Here is a 26,453-nt window from a genome sequence, read left to right as displayed (position 1 = left end):
TATTGCGAACTAAAAACGAAAACATTGTACAGAGTTTTGAGTTCTCTTGAGTTTGCCAAAATATCAAGCTGAAATTGCGACCAAAATCAACTGTATAATTCGCCAATAACCAGAAATTGATTCGAAAACGTTTTGACACACATTCGTATTTGTCTAACACCGCCAAATTGAAACCAAATATAAAGACACCCAATCTTGATGTTCTCTTCTTTTGATTTCTTAAGCTCTTTTGTATCAATATAATCGAATAATATAAAGGAATTAGTAAGGATCGATCAAGAAGTCGATCGCACAATATTGCAGCTTGGCCTAGCAGTTGCTTTTCAGAAGCTTTTTTAGGAAGCTTTCAAGCCCTGTAAATAGCCCAAGAAATCTATCAAAATTTGCAGAATTCTTTGCACTGATATTTCAGATTTCCTTTTTATTTCCCCTTTTCGGTAAAGTTCTTTTAATTTCCGAATTAAGCGAAAGGGAAGCTCCTACCTATTTCATACCATTCTCCAGAACCCCTATTAGAGTCTTAGAAAGTTCTCTTAGCTCTCAAAAGTAATTCATCGTAGATATGAAGTAAACTATTAGCAGACTTTTCGTATTCCCCTGGGGGACCTTTAGTTCCATAGATTTGGTAGTTGTTAAGCCCTTAATTTAAAGTTTTTTTTCCTTACAAATTCTCGTTACTTATTTCTAAATCAGCAGACACCGAAATACTCTCTACAAACAGTCCAACCCGAGCTCCCCGTAACGTCTTTGTGGTTTTGTTTACTTCTGATTTCGAATAATCCTTGCATTCTCGATGTTCCTTTTCTGTTATGTTTGTGCTACGTGTTACTCTTGTGTTTTCTCGTACTCAAAAGTGCACCAATCTAAAAAAAATGCAAATTAAAAACTAATCGGCATGAAGCAAAAATAAAAACAACACCCAAAAATAAAACAAAGTTAAACCAATTCCAAGAGGCAAGTACTACAGCAAAAAAAATACTTAAAACATAATCAAACAAAAAACCTAACATGAAATGCATCTGTATCGGCTCTAACCACTAAAATCAAAAAAAAACTTGCCTACCATTGGAACGAATCGAAAATATATATGTATATTTTTGCGCAAATACTTAACTTTTCTTTTGATGACAACTAAAACGTAAACCAAATTAATAAATAAAGTAAAAAAAAAACGAAACAAAAGAAATGAAATGAACTTGTTACTGAATATCCTTCCATTATTTCCAAAAAACACACTCCACACACACACATACACCTTCTCCGCCTATAAACACACACACACACCAAACCGAAAACACCACTGAACCACTATGAACCACAACTGCTGCCACTTTTGCTATCCGCTGCCAACGCCCGCCAACCAACCAACCAATCAACTGATACCGATACCGATACCAACAATCGATCAATCAACAATCGCTGCAACTACAAAAATCGATCAATATATCGATCAAATACAAATGCATCTGATAATAACCCCCAATCAAATACCAACCCACCAACGATGATCATCGAAATGCGGGCGCCGTGTTGTGTGTGTGTTTGCGATCGATGGCGATCCATGGCGATGTTTGCGATGATCCAAATGCGCAATATCCGATAACCAAATGCGATAACCGATAACCGAAAACCGAAAACAGATGTGCCGCGAATTCCTGCGCGGCGCCTGCAAACGGGCGGAGTCGGAGTGCCGGTTTGCCCATCCGCAGGAGAGCGTCGCCAGGCACGACGACGGCTCGATTACGGTTTGCATGGACGCCGTGAAGGGCAGGTGCGCACGCGACCCCTGCCGCTACTTCCATCCCCCCCTGCACCTACAGGCACAATTAAAAGCGGCCCAAACACGCGCCACCGCTGTCGCTGCTGCAGCTGCGGTATGGCTATATACTATATATTTTTCTATACTTTTCGAACCTTCTCTTTGCGTTTGCGTTCAATCAATTTTTGCCCATTTTTTGGTTTTATTACTTTCCGTTGACTTGTGTTTTCTTCTGCTGCCTAAATACTTATGGTTTTCATTATTTTTTATTTTCCTGCGAAAATACATTTTTTGTTAAACACGTTTGCCAGACGCTTTCACGAACTGATAACCAAGAAATGTATTGATATAAAGCTAATCTATTTAAAATAAATAAATCAAAACCACAAAAATTTCTAATAACAAATGTGTTGCAAAATAAAAATAAAATACAAATCTGGAAATCAATTCGTGAAATTGTCGCCCAACTAGCGTTTTTTGTTTATGTTCTCCAAATAACCTCAACAAAGAAATACAACACAGAATTTTACTCCTGCACTAACACGCCACACAAATATATAAATATATACCCAAATATCCATGTATATATCTAGCCAAAGATGACCTTAGGCCATCTTGCTTAGTTCGAAATAGTTGATTGAATTTGCCTTAAATTCATGCCAAATTCACCGTTCGATTTTATTGGAAAATCTCGTACTATAGACACATATGGATTTAAAGCAAATTTAATTAGAAGTTAATGCCGCATGCAAACAATTTAATTAACTTTACGCAAACACACACGCCCTCACACATAAAATCTATTTTACAAATAACTGTTATTCTCCCTAAGAGCTGCAAAAAAAAAGTGTGTAATCGTACAAATTTGTAAAACACAAATTATGCTATTTATTTATGCTGCATATTCAATGACATAGCTAGTGGCTATGCAATAAATGCTTAAGCGAGCTCAGCTCGTCCCCCGAAAATATAGAAAAATTCAAATCAATGAACTGAATAATTCTGCCTGATATACGTGACACATTGTGCACTCAAAAAATTTGGAATAAAAACTTATAGAATCCGTGTTACTCATTAGTCATAATAAAAAACAAAAAAAGTTTACAAGTAGAAACATTTTACTAGTAATGTAGTACCAAAATATAAAAAAGTAAAGGCTCATTTAGTTAATAGATAAATGAACTAACAAAAAAAATTATTAAATTGATTAGTTTCACTGCAAAATTAGTTTCAAATAAAAATCTTTTTAGTGATTATTACAATTAAAATGTATAATGATTTCAAATTATTTATTATATACAAAACTTGAAATTTGATCGGAATACATTATATGTATTTGTATTTGTATAGAAATACATAACATTTTTAGTCGAGCTTTAACATGATCCGTTCAATTTAAAATATTGTTTTGCGAAATGCAATTCGTTGAGGCATCAAATAAAATTGTATGGCTAATTGAAAATTCATTTGGCTGAACTTAATTATGTTTGTCCAAGGCAAATGAAATGTTCAATAATCATTTGGTGGGACATCATTCAAACAGGGTGTTCAGCGTCATTTAGATGTTAATTTTGTTTGTAGATCAATAAATAATTATATTTTTAAAGTATGCCTCCCAGACAGAAAACAAACAAAACAAACAGTGTGGGTAGAGAAGGAAGAGCATAATCCTGCCAGGAGAACGAAAAGGGAGAAAATATCCGGCAACACGGAAAATATGTTGAAGCTCACATAAAACACGCCATAAATGTTGATTTTCGTTGGGCCAAAATTAACATTTATTACAACGCGTTAAAACTTTGAGCACGCAGCAGGTAGAGCAGAGGGAGAATGGTGGGGGAAAAGCGAAGGAAAAGCGGAAAAGCGAGGCAGCCGGGCCAACACGGGACAACACTCACACGCTCACACATATGTGAGCACGTACGTGGTCGTATCCGTGTTTCCCGGCTGCGTGTCCTATGCGCCGTACTTAATTCGCGACTTAATTGCTTTCTGCTGGAAATTTATTTGACGCAACAAACAACAACGCGATGTCCTTGTTGGCCTGACTGAAAAACCGGCAGGAAAAAGGGGATAGGGGGGTTGAAAATGACACACATAATTGCAGCATAATATCGCATAAAGTGAAAAATTGTTGCAGCATTTTAGGCGTAATTCAATCGAGTCCCTCCACGTCTCGTTCATCGTTCAGCGGAAGGGCAGGACAAACGTGATTATTGTATGAAAATGTCCTTTGATACCATCCCAAAGGCACACATGCTGACATTCGCCCTCTCCTTTTCCCGCACAGAGCTGATAATTGTATTTATGGGTGCTCGTTTAATGTGATTACGGCCCTGGTAAAAATGGGAATTAAACGCTTACCTTATTGCACCTGTCTACTATAATATACGCCGCAAAGCGTTAATGCTTGGTTATTTTCGTTTATAACCAAATTTAACTTTAAAAAAAGTTTTTTTTTATAAATGTCTAGCGTAAGAATAAAGGCAATAGCTTTAACTCGAGCTATACAAATATAAAACCGATGCAGCGCTGCTGTTTCATTTCATAATTATTTTCATTCCTTTCATATATTTTATATTGTTAAATACCTTTATGTAGACTTGTTTCAAGTTAATATATCCCTTAGCTCTAAATTCTCATGTCCCCTGTATATAACATAAATTGTTTTGCAATCCCTATATCTATAAACTACTCTTCTTAAATGTTACCTTTAAACTCCTCAAAGTTAGCTGATTAACCTTATAACGAGTTATATGCGTATTTATCCTAATATATATACATATCCAAAAAAACCAATCGACAGACGCTACAAGAATCCACACCACAAAAACAGACCCACACACAAAACTTTGCCTTTGCATATATGATTTTCCTCTATAATTTCCCTGTGTTATTGTTGCTGTCACGTTGATAAGCGTTTAAGTTTTGTTTATTATGATTGCTGTTTGGCATTCTGGGTCACCAAATCGACGTTCCCCATATGTCAGCAAACGAAGAGGAGCAAAAAGCCCCATATCGATGGGGGATCTCCCCATGATGTCGATGGCAAATATGCCACCTGCCGCAACCAACGACCCCACAGAACTATAATCCCGGCAATGTAAGCGTGACAAGAGCATCTCGGCCAAGAAAAAAGACCGGAGGAAAAGTGAAATTGAAGGGGAATGTGAATGTGAAAGGGAATGGCAGTCCTCCGCTCTCTTTTTCCCACCAAACTGACCAAAAATGTAAATGTCAACCTGAACAGGACATGGCTACGTATACGTATACGTTATACGTATACGTTATACGGACAGGGACACGGACACGGGCGACATGGATTAGTCCAGGCCGGATAACGTTTGAACCGGAAAATTAACTAAAAGCAGAGATTTCCATGCCAATGAATTGTCCGGCGGAGTCTGCCTGCTGGTTTTTTATGGACTCTCCACTCGACCCCGATACAAAAACACGCTCAGCTATGGGAACATATATGTGTATGTACGAACACCCCACGATGTTGTCGCGCCCAAGCGAATTAATCCATTTGTAGCATTCATTGCCAGTGACACCAGCCCAGAAAAATGTGGGGAAAAAACGAAGGAGTGTCGGGTCAACTGTGCCCATCTCTTTCGCTGTCTCCATTTAAATGCAAATTTGTGCACTCTTTCATGTGTGCCTGTCCTGTGTGCCCCAAAATGTATGCTAAGTTTTTTGCCAGTGTGCCTGTGCTATGTTTGGTTTATTTTTATTTTGTGGTTCTTGGTTATTAGGCACACATGGGTCTACTTTCGTGGTAAAGGGGCGAAAATCGGGCAAAAGCTGAACCCAATTGCGGTGTTAAACGCATTAGAATTGAGCTCTGCAAGAGTATTTATGGGTACGGAAATTGGGGTCGCAACTTTTCCGGGGGCTTAAAACTATACACTCGGGTAAACGATATGGCTTATAAACCAAACTGGGTCATGATGGCTAAATTATAGTAAACAAAAAGTATTACAAATTCCAAAACACTATCCCTAAAATCAAACTAACCCAAAACAAAGTTGTTTAATTTAAATTTCCCTTGAGTTGTCTGAGTTATTTACCTTCTTATGAATAAGCAGCAGCATCGATGCATCGGTAGGTATTTCATTATATAACTTATGGTCCACAAATGCGAATGTGTCTAGTCAAAGCTAACGAATCAATTGGTGAATTGAGTGATTTTGTTGGCAAGCCAATCAATTTGCCATTTCCCCTAAGTTAGAACGTAAGCCGAAAGGATAAGTTTTAGAATATAAGAAAACATGGCTTTTACACTTTGCTGGCTTTCGCAAGCTTTTTTTGAAACGATTCTCTAACCAAACAAGGCTTTCACTCACACGAAACTAACTTGATTTATGCTTCTTTCCAAATAAAAACCAATGAATATTAATCGAAATTATTAACATTTAGTTGGTATGTGTAACACGTTTATTTTAAGGCTCTTTCAATATCAAATGGAAATCATGTTTATTTGGATTACCGTTGATTTCTACTTGATTTATTCATATTTACTCTCTATACGAATATAATCTATATATACGTAAAATTTGATTTTTTTCTATTTATTTACTTATCGATATCAAAACACTTCCGTACTCTTCTACTATTATGTATTTTTCATCTGTTCGCCTGTGCCAACACACACACACACCCCAAAAAACACACACTGTAACTGCTTCTACGATGGATGGTACGAACACAATCAAAAAACAAACACATACACACATATGCACAAAACACAAATACGAAAACAAACAAAAAAAAAACAAAAATGTGAACTCAAACATATGTAAATTCACCTTGCATAATTTTATGGAAAAAAATTTGAAAAAATATACAAAACTGGACACGCTAATTAATAATTCATGAAAATCGGAAACGAAACATAAAAAAATTTAATTCGAATTGGAATTTCTCAACCATTTATTAACACATGATTTAAATGCCTGTATATTTTATTAATTTTTGCATATTTGCCTGCCTGAACTTTTGGTTTGGTTTCAATTTTCAAAAAATTTTTTCAAAATGTTTGACGAATACAAAAACGCACAACACGACACACATACGAACACACACAGACCTCACCTCTTGCGGCACACCATCACCAGCAACAACAACAACAGCAACAACAATTGCAACACCAGCTGAACAACATGAACAACAACCACAGCACCGCTGGCACAGCAGCCACCTCGACAACAGCAACAACCACCACAAACAACGCCGCTGCCGCCGCCGCCGCTGCTGCCGCCGCCGCTGCCGCCGCTGTCATGGGCCATCACACACTGGAAGTGGGCAAGAAGCGGGCGGCGGACACAACCGATATGTTTCCACTGGTATTTTTCTTTTCCTTCACTTTGTGTTTTTGCATTTTTCGGTTTTTTCGATTCACGATTTTTGAATTTTAACTTTTGTTTTTTTTTTATCCTAACTAATTGATTGCCTTAATTTTGACAATCGTAAATGCTTCTGTTGGTTGTTGAACAGTTAGTTAAGCCTTTTTCGTTGCATGCTTTAAGGCGGGCTAATCCTTTCAGGATCTTAAAAATAAAGATATATTTTTAAGCAGTAGTTATAAAACAATTGGAGTTATTTGGTGCTGCTTTGGTGTACATAACATATATTTTTCCATCTAAAGAATTTTATAAGTAACCAGGGAATAAATTAAAAAAAAAACACTGAAAGTTTTTTTTATTCCAACATAAATACAGTTTATACTCTACATTTTATTAATTGATTATTTGAAAACTTAAATAACTCAAATCTTTGAGAACTCATCATATTAAAACAAAATTTGAGACATTAACTGTGTAATCAATTAAAAATGGTTTTCTCTATTATCCCTTTCACTAGAGTTCTTTAGAATTCAAATTTTAAGTGATTAAAAGCCGCAGCAAAGCGCCATTTACTCCAAACTGATCAGGACTAACCACTGTGATTATGAACCTACCGTATACAATCCCCAGATCCAGACCCTTGCTTTCAACTTTCACCTTACCTACCTTAGGTATTCATTCACTCAATCACTCACTTGCCCACCCACTCAGTTAGTCAGTCACATGCACATCAAAGTGCCATCAATTAACGTTTATTATCAGCATGGCCAGGTCGGCTGGGGATGCAACCCCGGCATTTAATTTACAAAATGAAGTCATTATACGATATATCAAAAGCGCAAACACTTACCAACGCACACACATTCGCACACAGGCACACTAATCAATGCACACTCACTCAAACAGACCCAAACACACACTTTTTGCAATGGCAAGAGCGAGTTGAACCAATTACACGTGGCATATGATAAATCACAATCACAACACGAGCACATTTGCCCTGCCAAGTGTTAATTAAAATGATTTAACCGATAATTGCCAAGGCTGTATAGCTGTATCTGTAGTCGTAGCTATACCTTTAGCGGTAACTGTAAGTTCTTTCTTTCGCTTTTGCCTCTGCCGCTGATTGCATTTCGCGAGCTTAATTGTTTAAGTGCTTTTCCTGGTTAATTAGCTGAACATGCACCACCGGCAGCCTGCAGACATTGTTTATCCCGCCCCCGTTTTCCGTTTACATCACGCCCACACATCACATCGCATCACATTGCCACCTATTAGGACTAAGTATCTGTGTACCCGTTTATGTATATATGTATCTGATTAATGCCATAATGCCCCACTGTACTGTACTGTGCCCAGGATATATCCACTAATTTCATTTGTGTTCTTCTCTCCTCTTCATTTGCTCTTCTTCGATTCCATAACCTCTTGCGTTCGTTTCAAAACTCCACCACCTATCTCACTATATCTCGAAATCGAAATCGCAATCGAAAACGAAACAATAATAACTGCGAAATGTGTGTGTGCTAACCCCCGTTACGATCTGATCATCAATCAAACAATGATAACCCAACAATCAACTACAAATCATACACTAACCGCATAATCAACAACAATCGATAAATGCCAAAAAAGATGGATGTTAAAACGGTTGGTTCATTTTACTATGAAAACTTCGTAAGTACTCCAAACTGAATGACAATCGCCACGTACCACGTACAGTAGTCAGCTATAGAAAAATCGATCAACAATATATACACATTATAAAGACTACTGCCTGAATAGCCATAACAAGCGATAAATATATATATATATATTCAGACAAGCTACTAACCAGCTGATATTTCAATGAACGCCGCATGCACTCAAAATCCATCGAATTTAATAAATAAATCGTGGCCATTGGTCTGCTTCTTAAAAATCTATATAATTTTCATAAATATATAAAAAAAACATGATGACATTTAAGTTGATCGAAAGGACCAACATTTCAGAGATATAAAAGCTTATACGCACACACAAAATATCATATCGATCGGTAAAAAAGTCTCAAAAAAATTAATCAATTAAATCAATAACACTAAAAGCTTATTCATTTCACTTAGAAATAAACTGCGAACGCTTTTCCCCAATTTTTCACCGAACTGCACGCACTTTCAATTCATTCAGTTGCAAACTGTACTCTGCCTATGTTTAGTTTTCGTTATTCTATTTCTGATTTGATTCAGTTTGAAGATATATTAAGTTTCATATTTCGTATGATTTGGTAACTTTCACCCCAAAAAATATAGAAATAGAAATTGGCGATAAAAAAGCAAGCAAAGCGCAAGAAAAAAATAAGAAACTCAAAATTAACCAAAAACCAAGCTCGTTTGTAAGCAATTGTTATAGTGTATATGGTTACCAAAAGTAGACTAAGTTGAAAGCAAAATGGAAACGATGATGATACTAATGAATTTTTCTTCTTTTTTCCATCTCTTTCTTTTTTTCTCCAATCGTCTCTTTTTTTTAGCAATTCTCTGGCATGGTACCGTTCAAACGTCCAGCTGCCGAAAAGTCTGGCATTCCAGTTTATCAGCCCGGTGCGACCGCCTATCAGCAGCTAATGCAGCCCTATGTGCCAGTCTCATGTGAGTATCCCCAACAACAACAACAACCACAACAACAACAACAACAACTACATCAACAACAACAAAATGTACTACTACAACAACAACTACAATTAAGTAGCGCCATAACAACAACAACTACAACAGCAACAGCCAGTAATAATATGATTAATATTATTAATAACAATAAAAGTACCATAAATGCTGTAATTGCTACTACCAATATACCATCATCAGCAACAGCAATAGCAACAACAACAGCATCAGAGTCATCATCATTATTATCATCAGCATTAGCAACAACAACAACAACAACAACAGCCATTACTAATCAAGATAACGATCACAATCCCGATAACGATAACGACAACGATAGCCCTGCTGATGCTGACACTGATAATGCCGATCGCAGCGATGCCATTGATCAAGCTAGCAATCAAGACAATAATAGTGACCAAACGAATCTGAATTTGAATCCGAACCAAAATCCAAGTCCCTCGAACGATTGTAATACAACACGAACAATCTCACCAAACCCAGAAACATCTGTAGCAGCTACAGCAGCAGCAATAGCAACAGATACATTAGACACTGCTACTGCCCCTGCAGCAGCATCTGCCACGCCCCCCAATGGCAATACACCACCGCCCCCCGCCGATTCCCCGCCAGGCGATAGTCTTTTGCCCCTGCCCAATGGCCTGGGCGATAATAACAATTACTTGTCCTATATCAATAACAATCTGAAGTCGGCCAATCCCGAAGAACTAAATGGTGATTTAGAGAATAGTAGCCCAGCAGCAACATCCGCATCTCGCAACTATGCCAAGCAGAATGGCGATGGCTATTCGAGGTACACCATTAATGGTCACAGTACTGGCATTCTGCCCACACCCACTACATCTGCTCCGGCAGTTTCCTATCAGTCACAGGCTCAGGCTCAAGCCCAGGCACAGGCTCAAGCTCAAGCCAATTTGCAGCGCATTAATTATGCCATGCCCGCCTATAGCTATGGTAATCTGTACTCCCCCTATGGAGGAGCCACCTCCACCATGGTTAGTCTGCCCAGCAGCACACCCTCCTATGCTCAGGCTCAAATGCAACAGCAGCAACAGCAGCATCAGCAACAGCAGCAGCAACAACAGCAGCAGCAACAGGCCCAAGCTCAAGCCCAAGTTCAGGCTCAGGCTCAGGCTCAAGCCCATGCCCAGGCAGCCTATGCCCAGCACGCCTATGCCGCCTATGCTGCAGCCGCAGGTTTAACCCCTCAGGCTTCCACTGCTGGAGGATACTACACCACCGATCCCGCTGCTTTGGCCAAGGAGGTGGCCCAAAAGAACTATGCCCTCAAAGTGGCTAGTGCTGCCTCCAAGCCCGGAGGAGCCTCCTCGGCGGCAGCAGCCTACACTGGCTTAACCCTCAACAAGAGCTATGTGCCAGCTGCACAACCATCTGTGCAAGCACCTCAGCCTCAGGCCGTTTCCATGGCAGCTCTACTGCAAATGCAGGCTCAGGCTCAGGCTCAAGCTCAAGCTCAAGCCCAGGCCCAGATGCGCCAGTTGGGTTCTCTGCCCAATTCCGGACTTACTACCCCAGTGCCTGGCACTCCGGTGCGTTCCACACCAGCTGGATCAGTTAGTGCCAGTCAATATCAGTCGGCTGCCCTGCTAAGAGCGCCCTCACCCATGCCATATGCCCAGGCTCAAGGTTACTTCTATCCCGGCATGTTGCCCACGACAGCCTATGCCATGCCTCAAACTCAGGCTGCTGCTGCACAGCAATACGCAGCAGCTGCTGCAGCAGCCGCAGCAGCAGCAGCAGCACAGGGAGGAACTCCAGGCAGTGCCATGGTCCTGAATCCCTACAAAAAGATGAAGACCTCTTAAGAAACTGACTAACTACAAACCCAAACACAACTGTACTTAAGACACCCAGCCATCTAACAGATGAAAAGTCACACTTAATTAGATTCGTAGATTTAAACACATCGAAGACGTAAGATTATGTGCCTCAGTTTTCTTGGAAAAGGACAAGTAGAGAGAAAACCGACCTTAGTTGTATAATAGGCCTCATAGCGATAGAAAAACGACGAACCATGACACGATAACACTAAAATCAGACCGACAGCGAGACAGATCGAAGATCATCGAAGCTTACTAACACGAATGCCCAATTCTTGCTGATAATTTGCCATTAAGTTATTTAACAAAACGAAATACAACCTCACTGTGACTCCAAAGTGTTGCCATTTTCGCACAAGAATCGAAAAAGGATGCTTTCAAAGCACTAGCAAACAGAAGAGAAGCAGATGTTAGCTGATAGTAATACTTAAGTTCCTTTTTTCGGATAGCACTTAGTCAACACTAGTTTAGAAAAAGGAGGGCGGGAAAAGAGAGGGGAAATAAAACACAACGACGTATAACTGTGATAGCGAAAAAGCTTTGAGGGATCAAAAAGTTAATGCCATGGGCTAAAAGAAGAACAAGCCCCTTAACTGCTGCCGATGCTGGGTACAGTTGTGATTGCTTGTTGCTAGCTGCGGGTGCTTAATCCACATCGCCGGCCCTGTCTCGTATAGCTATCTCTCTCGATCCCGCTCACCATCCATTTTCCGCGCTCTCTCTCTCTCTAACAACCTATCGCTGTCTCTAATTGTTTCCTAACTATAACTAGCTAGCTAGCTAGAGTGAATGCTGTTGTAATTGTTTAAAATTGTTGAGCAACGATAAATGCGTAACGAATATTGTCTAGTTTATATAGATTACTTATACGATATACATATATATACCTAGCTGTACGTGCTGTATGCTGCTACCCATATACAATACGATATATACACCCACACTATGTACTCTAACACACGCTCATCCTTCACCAAACCAAACACCGAAAAACAAAAAAAATGGCATAAACATGACCAGGATCGATCTGTAAATCATATGTCTAGCTTACTAATCAGATATTACAATACAATCACCACCCACTATCAAGTCTCTCTATCCGCATTAATATAACACACACACCAAAACACCCGTACACCTTTCAGACTGTTAAGCCAGCAAAATTGATTTATGTTAATGTTATGTTATCGAGATTTAAATTTGATGTGTTGACCAGAACTATGTAATTTCTTTTGATTTTTAACGACTTTCTCCCACACTCTTCATCTGTCTCTAAAACCCACTCTATCGCCCACTCTTTCGATGTATTATAAATGTTTTCCTTTCTGTAAACGAATTGTTAAGCAAAGAATAAAATCATTGACAAACATAACTAAGTTTTTAATGTTAGATCTCGTGTGATTATCCGTTTTTCCTTTACTTCCTTTTCTATGTAATTTTTACGTTGATATTTATGTACTTATAAACCAGTTTTTAGTGTAGTTATTATATAATTTTAAAGTGTGTTCCCGATTGAGAAATATTTGAGAAGATTCTATAACAAGATAAAATTGCCACTGACTTGCGCACCTTAAGTTTTAGACTCCCCCGCCTACATCCCCAGCACCCGCAAAAACTCCTCATCCGAGAACATCCTACATACATAACTATTCGATATATACGATAATCTCTGTAAAATTGTTTTTAATTAAAGTACTTCTAATGTTTTACAACGATTTGATGTTTGCCACTAATTCTTATCCTAATTCTAATCCTTATTCTAGTTTAGTTTCGATAGTTTTTATTAATGTTTTATTTAAAATACCGTGTGTTTATCTAAATATATAGTTTACGAAAAAACAAATATATATATATCTTATTGTGTGTTGGTATTTTACTTTATTTGATTTACTTATTTCGGTATTCACTTGATATTCGTTTTCTGTTGTGCCGCTTTTACATCTCACCTCTGATTTAAATGTACTCCATTGATATATGGACTTTATCAGATGCCGATCCACAAAACCACAAGCTTTGCCGAGCGCTTTTGGGCAGAGCAGCACTCTTATAATCAATCTATATCCCTTCCTAGAGCTTGGCGAATTTTTGATTTTTAGTTATATAGAAATATTTTTTTATGATCGCTCATTCCCCCGCTAAATATTTCTCACACCTTCACAGAAACACCCACATAACCTTAGGACTGCCCGACTTTTCTTCTTTTTGACCTGCTTCCCTTACTACTGCTTCTTCCCAAAGCAAAACCCGTAATCCATCTCATCCTATATATGTTTTAGCTCTTAGAATAATGGCAAGCAAAATGAGTACGCTAATGGTAGAGAATTAGTTGTAAAATCTGAATATACTATTTATCTTAACTACGGCCAGCTAATGCTTGGCTTACTCTACATACTCGTTAAGAAAGATGCTTACTAAACATGACAGCCGAATACAATACTATATATACGAATAGAAAACTAAACCAGATTAAAATATACCTATATCCATCATATATCTCAATGTCTTGCCTAAAAGTATGATAACATTATCTATATGTGTCGTATGGTTAATTTTTTCGTTGACAATGTAGAACTGTTGCCGTTGGTCAATAAATTCAGCAAATGAAAAACTATGCAAATTGTTTAGAAAACGCTCTCAAAATAACTAAGAACTAAAGCAAAAAAAAAAAAAAAAAACGAAAACCAAAACCAAAAACAAAACACCACTCACCACTGCATGGCGCCAAAATATAACTGACTTGCATTTCAGATCTAAGAGCTCATAATTTATTCCGCTTCTTTTCCAACTTAGCAATGCACCAAAAACACAGCAACAAACAGACAAACAACAAAAACAGTATGTTAACATTATCATGCAATAATAATTGTCAGTTGACACTAGAATAACAATGAGTTAGGCTGATTTTCGATATACAAAAAAAAGAAAGAAGAAAAAATAATAAAAAAAAAAACAACCACTTAGAAAACCACAGTCCATTCCAATATAGTCAAGTGGGTTTTCAAGCCTTCTTCAATAGACAGAAGTACTGTACCGTCCAACAGAAACTATAGTTTAGTGGAATCCACCTAGTTGCCTCTTTTTAATTTGTAGCCAGCCCAAAATCTCACACACATTACACTGAGAGAAGACGAAGTGTATGCAGGCTCCCATTTTGAATTCACTCCCATCGACGTTAAGTGAGCGAAAAGTATGGAAATTGATTGCATGTCAAATAAGAGAGTTGGGAAAAGAGCAATAATGTCGAAGTTAAAATTATTCATAACATTTAAATATATATGTCGAAATATATATCTATACTCACATCTATACACATGCAAAGACACTAATGAATATGTTATATCTGTGCTAACATTAGTTGTATTATTATAAAGACAAAACAAATTATATTGAAATTATATTATATACGTTTTATTGTAAAAACCGTAAAACAACTTGTTGGCTTCTTTTACTCGAAACTTGGAAAGTGATCAACTCAAAACTAACATTCTCTCTTTCTCACCCACTACTAATCCATAAACAACAGTTTGCTGTGCGTTGTCTCTATCTCTCTCTTTCTTTTTGTTGGCTGTTTTTAATAATAAATCAATTTATTTTTTTTTTAAATTTTAATGGTATATTTATGATTTTAAAACTAAGTTGGTCTACTCATTTTGCTGAATATTTAAGTTGAATCAAGCTTTTCGCTATTTTCTACGCTTTTTTAATTAATGAACTTCGGTGGTTACTGTCTAGGCGTACGTAAAACTAAATGTGCTCTCTGCTCGACTAATAAACTCCTTTTGATTTCCTCACACTTCACACAGACACACCCGATATCCTTTGGTAGAACTCTCGATACACTTGGCTTGCTGGACTATCCAGAGAAATATTACTGTATTGTTTGGCTAAAGCTGTTCTTGTGTATGGAATAAACTATATATATATATATGTCAATATCAAATATACCCACTAGAGTTAAGCGCTTTTTGTAATGTTATCAAAGAAAATGCTTCGAATCATTTTAAGTTTTTGCCAACATTTTGCTCTACTTTAATCTAAAACTCTCTTTCAAGCAACTTTATATCCTTATCTTCTAGATGTTACTCTCACAACTTTAAGATTTTCAATCTTAATATATATTTCTTTCACTAGCATGATCCTTGAATCAGTCGGTCCTCCGATATAATCCCAACTTAACTTGAAGCTTTTCTTTGAGTTCATTACAAAAAGTGTGAGCGTCGCCAAAGAAACAGTAATGTCGTCTCTCTCGAAAATACACACCCTCTGTCCCTTTCGTTCGCCCGTTGAAAGCGCTCGTCTATCTCTTTCGCGGAGAAATTATCGGGGGAAAGTACGCTGCTGTGCGACCTGATCATCTAATTTTATTTCAGTTACCTTCATTTAGTTGGCCTTTCTTGTGTTTACTTTGATTTAAAATCCTTCTACATGATTTTTGAGACTTTTCGATTGGAGCGTAATTTGTAATTTTCAGCATGTGCTCAATGAAACAGAACTTTTTTGTAGCAAGTATTTCGATATGACTATGAGTATGAATATCAAGCAGTGACGTTGCAAGTGGCTGTCTCTTTCTACCCTCTATATATGTATCTCTCTCGCTCGCTCTCGAGACCGATATAATACTACTCGTACATTGCGTTTGTTCACATACATATATAACTCGAGTATGGCTTCTGAGGCATGTGGTATGATGGTAAAGCTATACGAAAGCACTTCTAAGGTAAGCTGGTGCACCGCCCCAATACCCGAGCTTTTGTTTACTCCCATAATGGTATTACGATTATATCTGAAGACTGATACCTGCTATATAGATGCTAAGTATGTTTAAAGTTAATCCTTTTTTTTTGTTTTCGTAGACTTCTCGTTTGTCGTTAAACCGCTTCGATCGGTGGAGCTAAGGAAGATCGAAGATCAAAGGTTTTAAGCACTATTTCTGATCGATCGGACATTCGATCTCCTTAACCCGACCGAAACACACACATACATATATACAATACACTTGTGGCCCAGAAAATGTTATTAACATGACTTCTTTTTTTGTTTCTTTTCAAATGAATTTTTTCTTTCTTTTTCGTAGCAGCAGGATATCAAAAAGATCCGAAATGTAAAATGTTTGACTGTTTGCTGAACATAGAGGAGACTATACTCCATAACACGCACACCCACACACACACACACAACACCAACTCACACCTACACACATATATACACACTCACACTTAGTTAGCAAGTTTGTAGTGCGAGATGCTTTCTAGGTGAAGTTGCTTTTGAAGGCACTGCGAAACGCTTGAGAACGAGAACATCCAAAACCAAATAGAATACCGCTTCAACTTTTCCTGCGCTGGAAGAAACAGAGCCTATAGCCCAGTCACACACACCCAAAAAAAAAAACAAAGACAACCAAAAATACACACACACACCCCCAAAAATAAAACAAACACTACAACTACAAGGCAAACTGGTAAACCCAAAAAATTTAGTGAAAGTTTTCTTGCGTTTTCCCTTTGAACTTTGAAATTTAATATTCCTATTGCATACCCTTATATTATCCGTACATGTATCTATCTACCATATTTGATTGACTTTTGCAGGCTTGTTTGTATGTATATGTAGTAAGTATTTGCCTTGTTTCTGTGTGATGTCCTGTGAGGAGCGATTGTCCCCTGCTTAATAACCGAACCGAGCTTATACCCTCTTTTTTTTCTCTCGTTTTCAGCATTTACGGCTGACGCAGTAACAAGTTTGAAATGCGCTTCAAAAATTGTGAATAGCTGATGCTGCTGCCAAATGAGTTTTAATTTATTTACTATTTAACACATGCCATTTAATTATTATTACTCATCCTTTTTTTTCTGCCTTTTTCAGTTTGCCGCTTAGCCTGCGCTTCATAGCCGTTTTTATTTTAGTTTAATCCCTTTATTTGCAGCGTCGACTAACCGCCCAAGCCCCCAAAAAGTATGCTACTGTTTTATAATTTGCTAATTTGCCTGCTGCTGCTGCCATCGAGCTTAAAAACCAAACCAAACCAAAACAAACCGAACTGAACCCGAACTAATCTACGATAGGTTTAAGTGCGTTTTGCCTTTTTGCATATGCGAACAACAAAGCCAGAGATCCAAAAAACTTTTCCCACCAGCAACAAGTTAATTACACGAAGGGTTGCGGTCTGCAAGGCCGAAAAAGCCGTAATTACAGCACGAAAACATTGTTATTTTAATGGGGGCGTGGTGTCACACATTTACATTTATTAACTCGTGTCCCGTGTGGCGCCCAAAACTTTATTCTCACCTCTTTCACCAAGTTTTTTCTCCCCGAGGCTTCCACTTTATATTAGCATAATTCGAAATCAGGGACAGTTAACGAGGTGGAAGATAGGTCCAAATCTGACCAACATACTGTTAAATTTCAGTTTCAGATACAAGTAAATCTTGTTTTTCGCATATGCAGCTTAAGCTTAATTTTAAGATTTTTATATAATCCTATTTGTTTTGATTTCTTTAATGGATTTACAAACAATATAATTATTTACTCTAATTTTTCTACCTTTTTTACATGCTTACACACATGCGCAAAAAATCAACAATATATAATATTTAAAACATGAAAACAATGTTCTTACCATTTGCATGCAACTCAAACAAAACGATACCAAATGTTTATATCTATTTAATTTATGAATAACGACAATCACGCACGGATTTGGATCGAAAAAACAAAACAAATGCTGCATGGAAAACCAACAAAAACCGAAATTAAACTTATTATGTGTATTTTTGTGTCCACATATATTTTCATTTTAATTTTTATTATCACCGAACCACACACTCACCAATAAACACACACCTATATTTCTATATAATAATTTGTCTCATAACGCATATTTAATTTGAGGCATGTTTTTTCGGCTTTATGACCATATAAATATGGCCTCATAGCGAATCCGAAAATACCCTTGAACGCCTCCTGTGTCATCTACACGGATGCCAGTGGCCAGGTACAGTCTGCCCTGACTATCGGTGCCATCCGTAGGCTTCCTGCATGAGCGCTTGCCCATTCCCTATGCTAAGTTTTGTTCCTTTTAAACCTTTAACCATACCAGAAAGTGGAAGTAAAACACAACTAGAGCAGCAAGTATTAGCTGAGACAACTTTTCCCATGTACAATTTTATATCCAGGGTGGCAGGAAGGGGTTTGAGCCATTGAGTTAATCAAATTAAATGCCCTGCCGCTCCTCAGACAAGAGCCAACAATCAAACAAACATATACAGTAAACAAACAAACAGTGCCAAAGGCGCGGCTCCGAGACGATGACGTTGACTTGGTGATGTCAGGAGCTATGGCTATGACTATGGCTATGGCAATATATACATGAGACATGAGCTGGACACACCTTGGGGTGTCATAGCTGTTAGCAGTTGTTTGTTTACCAAACAGCCATCCATACACACCCACAACCACGCCATACACACCCAACACCACCCCACACCCACTACACCCACCAGAGATTTTACCATATATATAAACTGTGTATTCTCTATAAATATATCTATATTTCGATATCGTAGCCCAACCGGAGAGGGGCCTCATGTACACTCAGTGTCCGATGCTAGTGAACGGCACCTTTTACATAATTAGGTATGCATAGGTCGAATCGAATCCCTTTTTTTAATTCCTGATTGGTTTCCCGACGAGCTTCCTGGCCGATTTCTGTGTGCGCTTAGCTTTTGCCTTAGCTTCAGCTTCTCGTGTGCTTCAGTTATATGGCAAATTTTTGGCAAGGATCAAAGATCAGAGCTTTTTCGGCTTCAACTTTGAGTTTAGCTTGGCAGCTTTTGATTTAAACCCTCTTTGGTTTAGGGCCCCGAAAAAATTAAAAAAAAAGAGGCCTCGAGATATGATGGTAAAGAAATTAACCCCACCTTTTACGATCTCTCTTTCTCTTCTCTCTTCTCTTTTCTTATATTTCTAGTGCCGCCTATTAGGATATGTAATTGTTACCGCCTAGTACAGCCCCAATAGAACCTAAGCAAAAGCAATCAGATTGATCAGATCAGAGATCAAAGATCAGAGCATTTTTGAGTTCCCTAACAGACATACCACATACGAGTGAGTCCATCCATAGATGATAGCTCTTTGAGGCTTGATGGCTTCGCTTTCGGAGCTTCTTTAGCTTTTCTTGGCCCAGTTTCTGTTGATCGAATACTTGCTGCTTCCACAGAGTGTTTTATTTCGTGGCAAACTTTATTTCTCAGCTATGCGTTTAAGTTCCACACCCACACACCCACACACGCACACACGATGTATCCCCATCAAAAGATAGAAATAAACAATTGCGAGGAACACACTGTATGAATACAGAAATCAATACCCCCTTTCAATTCATTTGCAATGCCATTTTATGATTTGAATCTTCCGCCTTTTTTTTTGTTAGATTATTTAAGTCAAAGAGAAAACTAGCTTAACATACGAGTATCTATATTAAATGTATCATGTGAAACCGATAAGAACGTTCGAGACATACTACCTATACCCACATATCTAGTTAGCTCTATTAACTACGACTAACATCTGGAACTCCACCAACATCAAGCAATTGTAAAACCGAAACCGTATTTATTCTAACCAACCATTAACCATTCTAGTGAACCATTTCAATATTATAAGATATAACTAATTTGTGCTCTTTTTCTTTTCTTTTTTCTGCTCTTCTCTTTTTTTCGAAACTGAAAACCGATGATAAATACAAAAAAAAAAAATTCCCCAACCAAAAAAACCCAAATCACACAAAAAAAACCCACAAACTCTTTTTGATTTCCTGAATTGGTTTCCGTTTGCATCCTGCCATACCCAAAAAATATAAAAAACAAATCAAAACAAAAACTATGTCTGAAACACAACAAACTCTCATGCCCAATATAGTTACTGGACACCCTCCCGGTGTGCCAAGATTTTAATAGATCTATGTGCAGTCGGTTAAATTGTAGATTCGTTCATTTAACTGAAGGTAAGTGCATGTGCCTAAGTTTCTTCCTTTTCCTCAGTTCACTTTACCTTTCTATATCTTCCCTCTTCCTTTTTTCCTACATTTCCCACTCTTGGGTTTAGTTCTAAATCTATATATATATAAACGCTTTTAGTGCTTCCTTCTCCTAGACATTGTTGAGATGATGATTTTCGTTTTTATCCTATGTTGTAGTTAGGAGAACACCTCAAGTAATTCTATTTAGTTTTGCTCAATTGGCTGCAAATTTATTTTGAGAAAAAACGGTTGACTATTTTCGTGATTGTGTTTGAATTCTACTGTTTTAAGTTTGGCTTTCTGTCAAGATAATTACACACACAAAAATACACAAAAGTATGGAATTATATTGTAAAGAAGATTTTCGAGCCAAATGCGAGAGGATTTGTTTTCGGGCAGCTAAATCTGAAGCGAAGACTTCACGTTTCCCTCACTTTCATATGAACTCATGTAAAATTGTGTGAATAGATCACTTTTTTAATACCGAAAAAAACTTGAACAAAAATTTTTGGAAGAGCTTTCACTGTTTTCTACTGCCAAACCAACTTACTATATAACCCGATAACAAGCGACTTACTAACGCCCTGCTCTTTATCTTTCTATCCCCGCTTTCCAATTCGATTTGAATCGATGATCCAATATCCAGATGACAAGGTCGAGGTGATTGATCAACGTGTTGCTGTCTGCCGCGATCATGCCAACAGCCAGTGCCGCCGCAAACAGTGTAAATACTACCACATACCGATTGTCCTGCCGCCGGCCAACATCATGGCGGCCATGATCACCAGTCCCAATGATCAGCAGCCAGCTGTCCCAGTGGCCACAACAACAGCCAATCCTGCGGCAGCAGCAGCAACAGCCGGCTACAACGGCGCCAGCAACTTGATCATCATCGAGCCGCAGCAGCATCAGCAACAGCAGCAGCCGCAGCAGCAGCAACAGTTCAGCTACCACAGCAACAGCAGCAATAACAACTACTATCACAGCAACGCCAGCAAGCAGGCCGCCCATACCGCCAGCAACATATATCAACAGCAGCAGCAACACGCGCAACAGCAGCAACATCTGCAGCAGCAGCAACATGCGCAACAGCAACCACACATCACCTACCACTGCAGCTCACCCTACTCCCCCTCGTCGGCCTCCTCGTCGTCCTCCTGCTCGATAGCCACCTCGCCCACCCTCTCGTCGGCCACCACGCTGTCCACTACCTCGACGGCCACGATGCCCACCCCGCAGCAACAGTACCAGGGTCCGGCTGCAACGGCGACCTTTCTGAAGGCCCCGGCGGCCTACTACACCGATGCCACGCCCACTCTGGTGCTGAGCAGCGACTACAACTCCAACTGCATCCCCATTCAGGCCACGCCGTTCATCTCGCTGCAGGCCGCCCCGCAGCAACATCTGCTGAAGTACACCACCCAGGCACCGCCGCCGCAGCAGCAACAGCACGCCTTTGTGGGGCATCACTACCAGACGCAGATGGGCCAGGTGGTGGCCACCACCGTGGCGGCTCTTCCGGCCACCACGATCACCGTGGCGCCGGCAACGGTGGCGTCTCCATCGAGTTGCATCTAGGAGAAGGGGTTTCTCAACCTGCCGCAGGGGGCAGCTCTGTTCATTTTCCCAGAAACGTATATTAAGTCATAGGGGTGGGTCACCTCAGAAAGCCAGAGGTTTGAAAACAATAGTTAAGGTACATAAAAGTAGGCATTATGTTTAAAAGCATTAAATAATACATTTTTAGAGATTTCCTGTTTGAAGCCTTAAAAAAAAACCTTAAGTAAAGATTTCAAAAAATTATAATGCCTAGTCTTAGAAACCCCGATTCAAGTTTTCAAATCTCCAGAGATTTCGGGTACCCCGCCGCATAGGGTTTTTATTAAAAGTTTTTGCCACCTACTTAATTCATTGGAATACTCGTTTTTGTCAACTCCAACTTCACCTAGATATTTATATTGCATATACTCCTCACAACCTAAGCCACACAATACGTATACCAATCATGAATACCCTAAAGCGATGCTCTCTACACACTAGTCTCCAAGCTGTATTGGAAAAAATCAAAAAGCAAAGCAGAACTTGTCTAAAAAGGTCTAAAGTCTAAAAGCTAGTAACAAAAACTTCAAACAATCACATTCTACGAAACTCAAACATTAATACACAAAGCAGTAATAGAAGTTTTTGATGAAAATTAAAGGTTGATACGAACTATTTACAAAAATAAGAACCGAAAGTACTACTGGGGAATAGAGGATAATGAACTCTGCAGAACTTTTTCGTACGTATAGCAAGACTTTAAGGTTTAAGCATACAAATTGCACATCAAGTGACATGCATTAGAGGGAAAATATTGAGTGACGACTCTACAATATTACAAAACCAAAACAAAAGAGAAAAAACGAAAAACTAAAAGAGTGTTGTTAAATGCAAAAAAAAAACAAAAGAAAATTAGCAATTAAAAATTGAGAAAAAATGGAGGAGAGCGCAGTTGCATTAAAATTAGTTACAAACTATTTTAAACTCTAGTGTTCCATATTTCAATGCAAATAAAAATACAAATACAAATAAAGGTACATAAAAGTGGATAAACATTTAGTGAAGAGTGTTAATATTAACTAAGGTTAAGTTTGACAAACAGTTCTCCATGGCAAATAGTCAAAATTAATCAAAAACAGAATCTACATAGGCCATAGTTAAGCAGCAAGAACAATTAATAATAAACATATAACAATAACAATAATAATAACGATAATGAGGATAAAAATTAAGATGAAGATGAAGATGAAAAAGTACAGTCACGTCCTATTTTTGCAACAACGATTTACTACAAGCGAAAGGCAAACGATATGGAGGTTTTATTAAGCAGAAAGCAGAGATCAGATACAGAAAACAGAGTAAAGAAACCATAATCCTTTTTTACATTTTATAATAATGATCAAGATAAATCAGCAAAACTACAGCAAAAGAAATCATATTTTTTATATACAAAAGAAGGAAGCATCAAAAACCACACAGATAAACAAAATCGAGATGGGGTAAAGAACAAGAAATTTAATCAAATCTAAAGGAATAAGCATTTTTTGCAACAACAAACAAAGACGGAGACTTTTTTAAAGTGTATAATTAACCACTCATTTAGCTGAATTCTCTAGTAAATGAAAATGAAAATAACACAAGCTCACACTGAAATCGAAATTAAACCGTACTATATCTTCCTATGTAATAAAGATTTGTGACTTGGTTTTTTTATACACTCAAGAACGTATTTGGAACACACAGAATAACAATTACAATAAATTGCAGAATGGAAACTACTTATTATATACAAAATATATACTACATATATTTATGTCTGTACACGTATAAATATATACATTAACACAAATATATTGATTATATATATATATATACATATATATATATATATATTTACTAATGGCAACTAAACATGAAATGTGATCTTTTAAAGAAACAAAGAAGAAGAAAGAAAAATAATAATTGAACAAATGCAGGAGGCAGAATTGGATAAAGGTAAAATGGAATTAAAGTAAAACGAACTAGCAGCAATCGATTACCAGAGCCATTGCAAGCAGGATAGTTAAACGTAATTTTAAATTGGTTCCATCTCGAGGCAAGCGTAAGAATATCTCCATTCAATAACGATAACACCAATAATACTCGACATCTAGCTAATAATTGTTCAACAATAACAGATTTATCTCCATATACATTTAAGGGCTGGCTATAATATACGGAAATTTGTTTTCTCATCACAGTATCAAGATCACTATCACTACTATCTCACCTACCTGAGTTCCTCTCTCTCTATCTAACACTCGGATACCGACTCCAGCACCTTAACCTAACCACTCGTAGTACTAGACTTCAGCTCGCTCTCTTCGAAGCCTACGCAAAACTTAATCGATCACCCGAAAGTCGAATCTTTCCCGTACTCCAAATAAGAATGCCTAATAAGTTTCCGTCCATTATAATCAGACCTTAAATCTATGTGCAACGACAGAAGACGAAAGTGGAACAGTTGTAAAAGAATAACATAAAATTAACTAAAGTAAACAAGTAAAATAAATGATAAATTATAAACACACATACTCGTAGATTCTCAAACTAAACAAACAAAAACTCGTCGACATTTTAACAGTTACTAACATTTATTATAATAACGACAAAATGAGTAATACAATAAGCTGCAACAAGATGGCAAACAAAAATAAACGATGAAGTTTGTGTAAAAAACAAAGAAATGTTCTTAAAATAAAAAATTTTGACAACAAAAAAATGACAAAAAAAATATATTAAAATAAAACCAAAACCAATAAGTGGAAATGAGAAATCCTAGTTACTAAGCAAACTAACTACAAACGTATAGACACTATAGAATCATTGTACCATAAGAGATTTCAGCGGAATTTTGTTCGATTTCGATTGACATCTCCACTAGTATGTGTAGACTGGCATGTAGCTCGACTACATGGCCGCGCATGTAGAATAGCACGAGTTTGTAAACTAGAAACGAAACTTTTATTTGCCTTAACATCAAACCAATATATACACCAATATATATACATTGATTTCGATGCGATCTGCGATCCTTCAACCTTTTGAATAGTTTCGAAAAGTAATTTCCCTTGACGCTTGTACATGGCGCTCCAAAAAGAAAACAAAACAAACGGAAACTAAATAATACCAGAAAATATTTCTGAATCGAAGGGGGAAAATGGATTAATGTAGTTATGTCTAGAGTCTCCTTCATTGTAAGTCATAGTTATTACTGTTAATTTTAATTTATATTTACACATATATATTAGATCATTATGATTATTAATTGTGAATATGATGTGATGTGTTTATTGAAAGAAAAAACAAAAACGAAACTAAAACAAAAACAAAAATACAATTACTGAATGTTGCAACGTAAAGAAAAACTAAATGTATTGCATCCCTGAGAGCAAAGTGAGGGGAAATTACAAGAAACCTTATCGGGAATGTGAGGGAAAATCAATTTTACTCGAATTCAGATGGTAAAGTAAGCGTAATGTTAAATTACCTATGATACTGTAAGTAGTTATTCATTTTTGTCAGGTGATATCAACGAATTTTTCGATATGTTCTTCAAGCAGGGCTCACTCTCTGCACCCCACTCCAACCCCTATATATTTCTATATTGTTTGTAATTGAGTTAAGTTTCCGATATTATTTCTTCGTCTATTGTCGTTTTTTGTTTTGTGATATTCGCGGAAAGAGAAGAAATTGGACGGAATAATTGTTGTTCGTTGTTTATATTTTGTGTTCATATATATTTTTGTAGTTTGTTTTATTTTTTATAAATATACATTGTATTAAACATATATTAAATATACATTAATGAACTAGTATATACAACTTAACTATACACATATACAAATAAAGATGAATTGGAATAATAGATTATAAGGTATGGAGTTTTTGGCAGAAAGAAATCCACAAAAGTAAAACTGAGCGAAAGAGAACAAGTTTTGGGTAACGACTCTGACGAATGATAATTGATAGCGATGATACATATACTCCTAAATAAAGAAAAAAAACCAAACAAAATAAAATAAAACACAAAAAAATGAAAATTTTTTAAAAATATTTAATAAACAAATCATTATTACCTATTATTATTATTATATTTATTATTATAATGAAACAACAAATTTAGTTATTATTCATGTAAAGAACGTACCAGGAAGGCAAAGCAAAGCGAAAACAAATCTTGCAAAATGCAACAACAACAACGAGCAGAAGAAAGTGAAACGAAAATATGATGAAAATGAATATGAA

At 37.3% G+C, this 26,453-nt stretch overlaps 1 protein-coding gene across 14 annotated transcripts in view; it reads left to right on the top strand.

Moving 5' to 3' along the window:
* LOC108144159 (protein muscleblind) overlaps positions 1 to 26,073 on the top strand; it is a 119,530-nt gene extending 93,457 nt beyond the window's left edge. The window contains exons 5-10 of one of the 14 annotated variants that reach the window (XR_001774347.2): positions 1,641 to 1,874; positions 6,847 to 7,104; positions 8,740 to 8,781; positions 9,617 to 9,734; positions 20,528 to 20,612; positions 21,274 to 21,364. Coding sequence is in view for 13 of the 14 variants with exons in the window: in XM_017268803.2 (XP_017124292.1) it covers positions 1,641 to 1,874; positions 6,847 to 7,104; positions 8,740 to 8,781; positions 9,617 to 11,596 (2,514 nt within the window). In the remaining variant the exon portion in view is untranslated. The other 13 variants (XM_017268815.2, XM_017268812.2, XM_017268816.2 and 10 more) reach the window with 13 other exon arrangements.
* The last annotated feature ends 380 nt before the right edge of the window (positions 26,074 to 26,453 follow it).

Source organism: Drosophila elegans, unplaced genomic scaffold (genome assembly GCF_018152505.1).
Source record: "Drosophila elegans isolate 14027-0461.03 unplaced genomic scaffold, ASM1815250v1 contig_183, whole genome shotgun sequence".
Classification (NCBI taxonomy): Eukaryota; Metazoa; Arthropoda; class Insecta; order Diptera; family Drosophilidae; genus Drosophila; species Drosophila elegans.
Note: the sequence above shows the minus strand (reverse complement) of the source record. Positions and strands in the feature narration are given on the sequence as shown.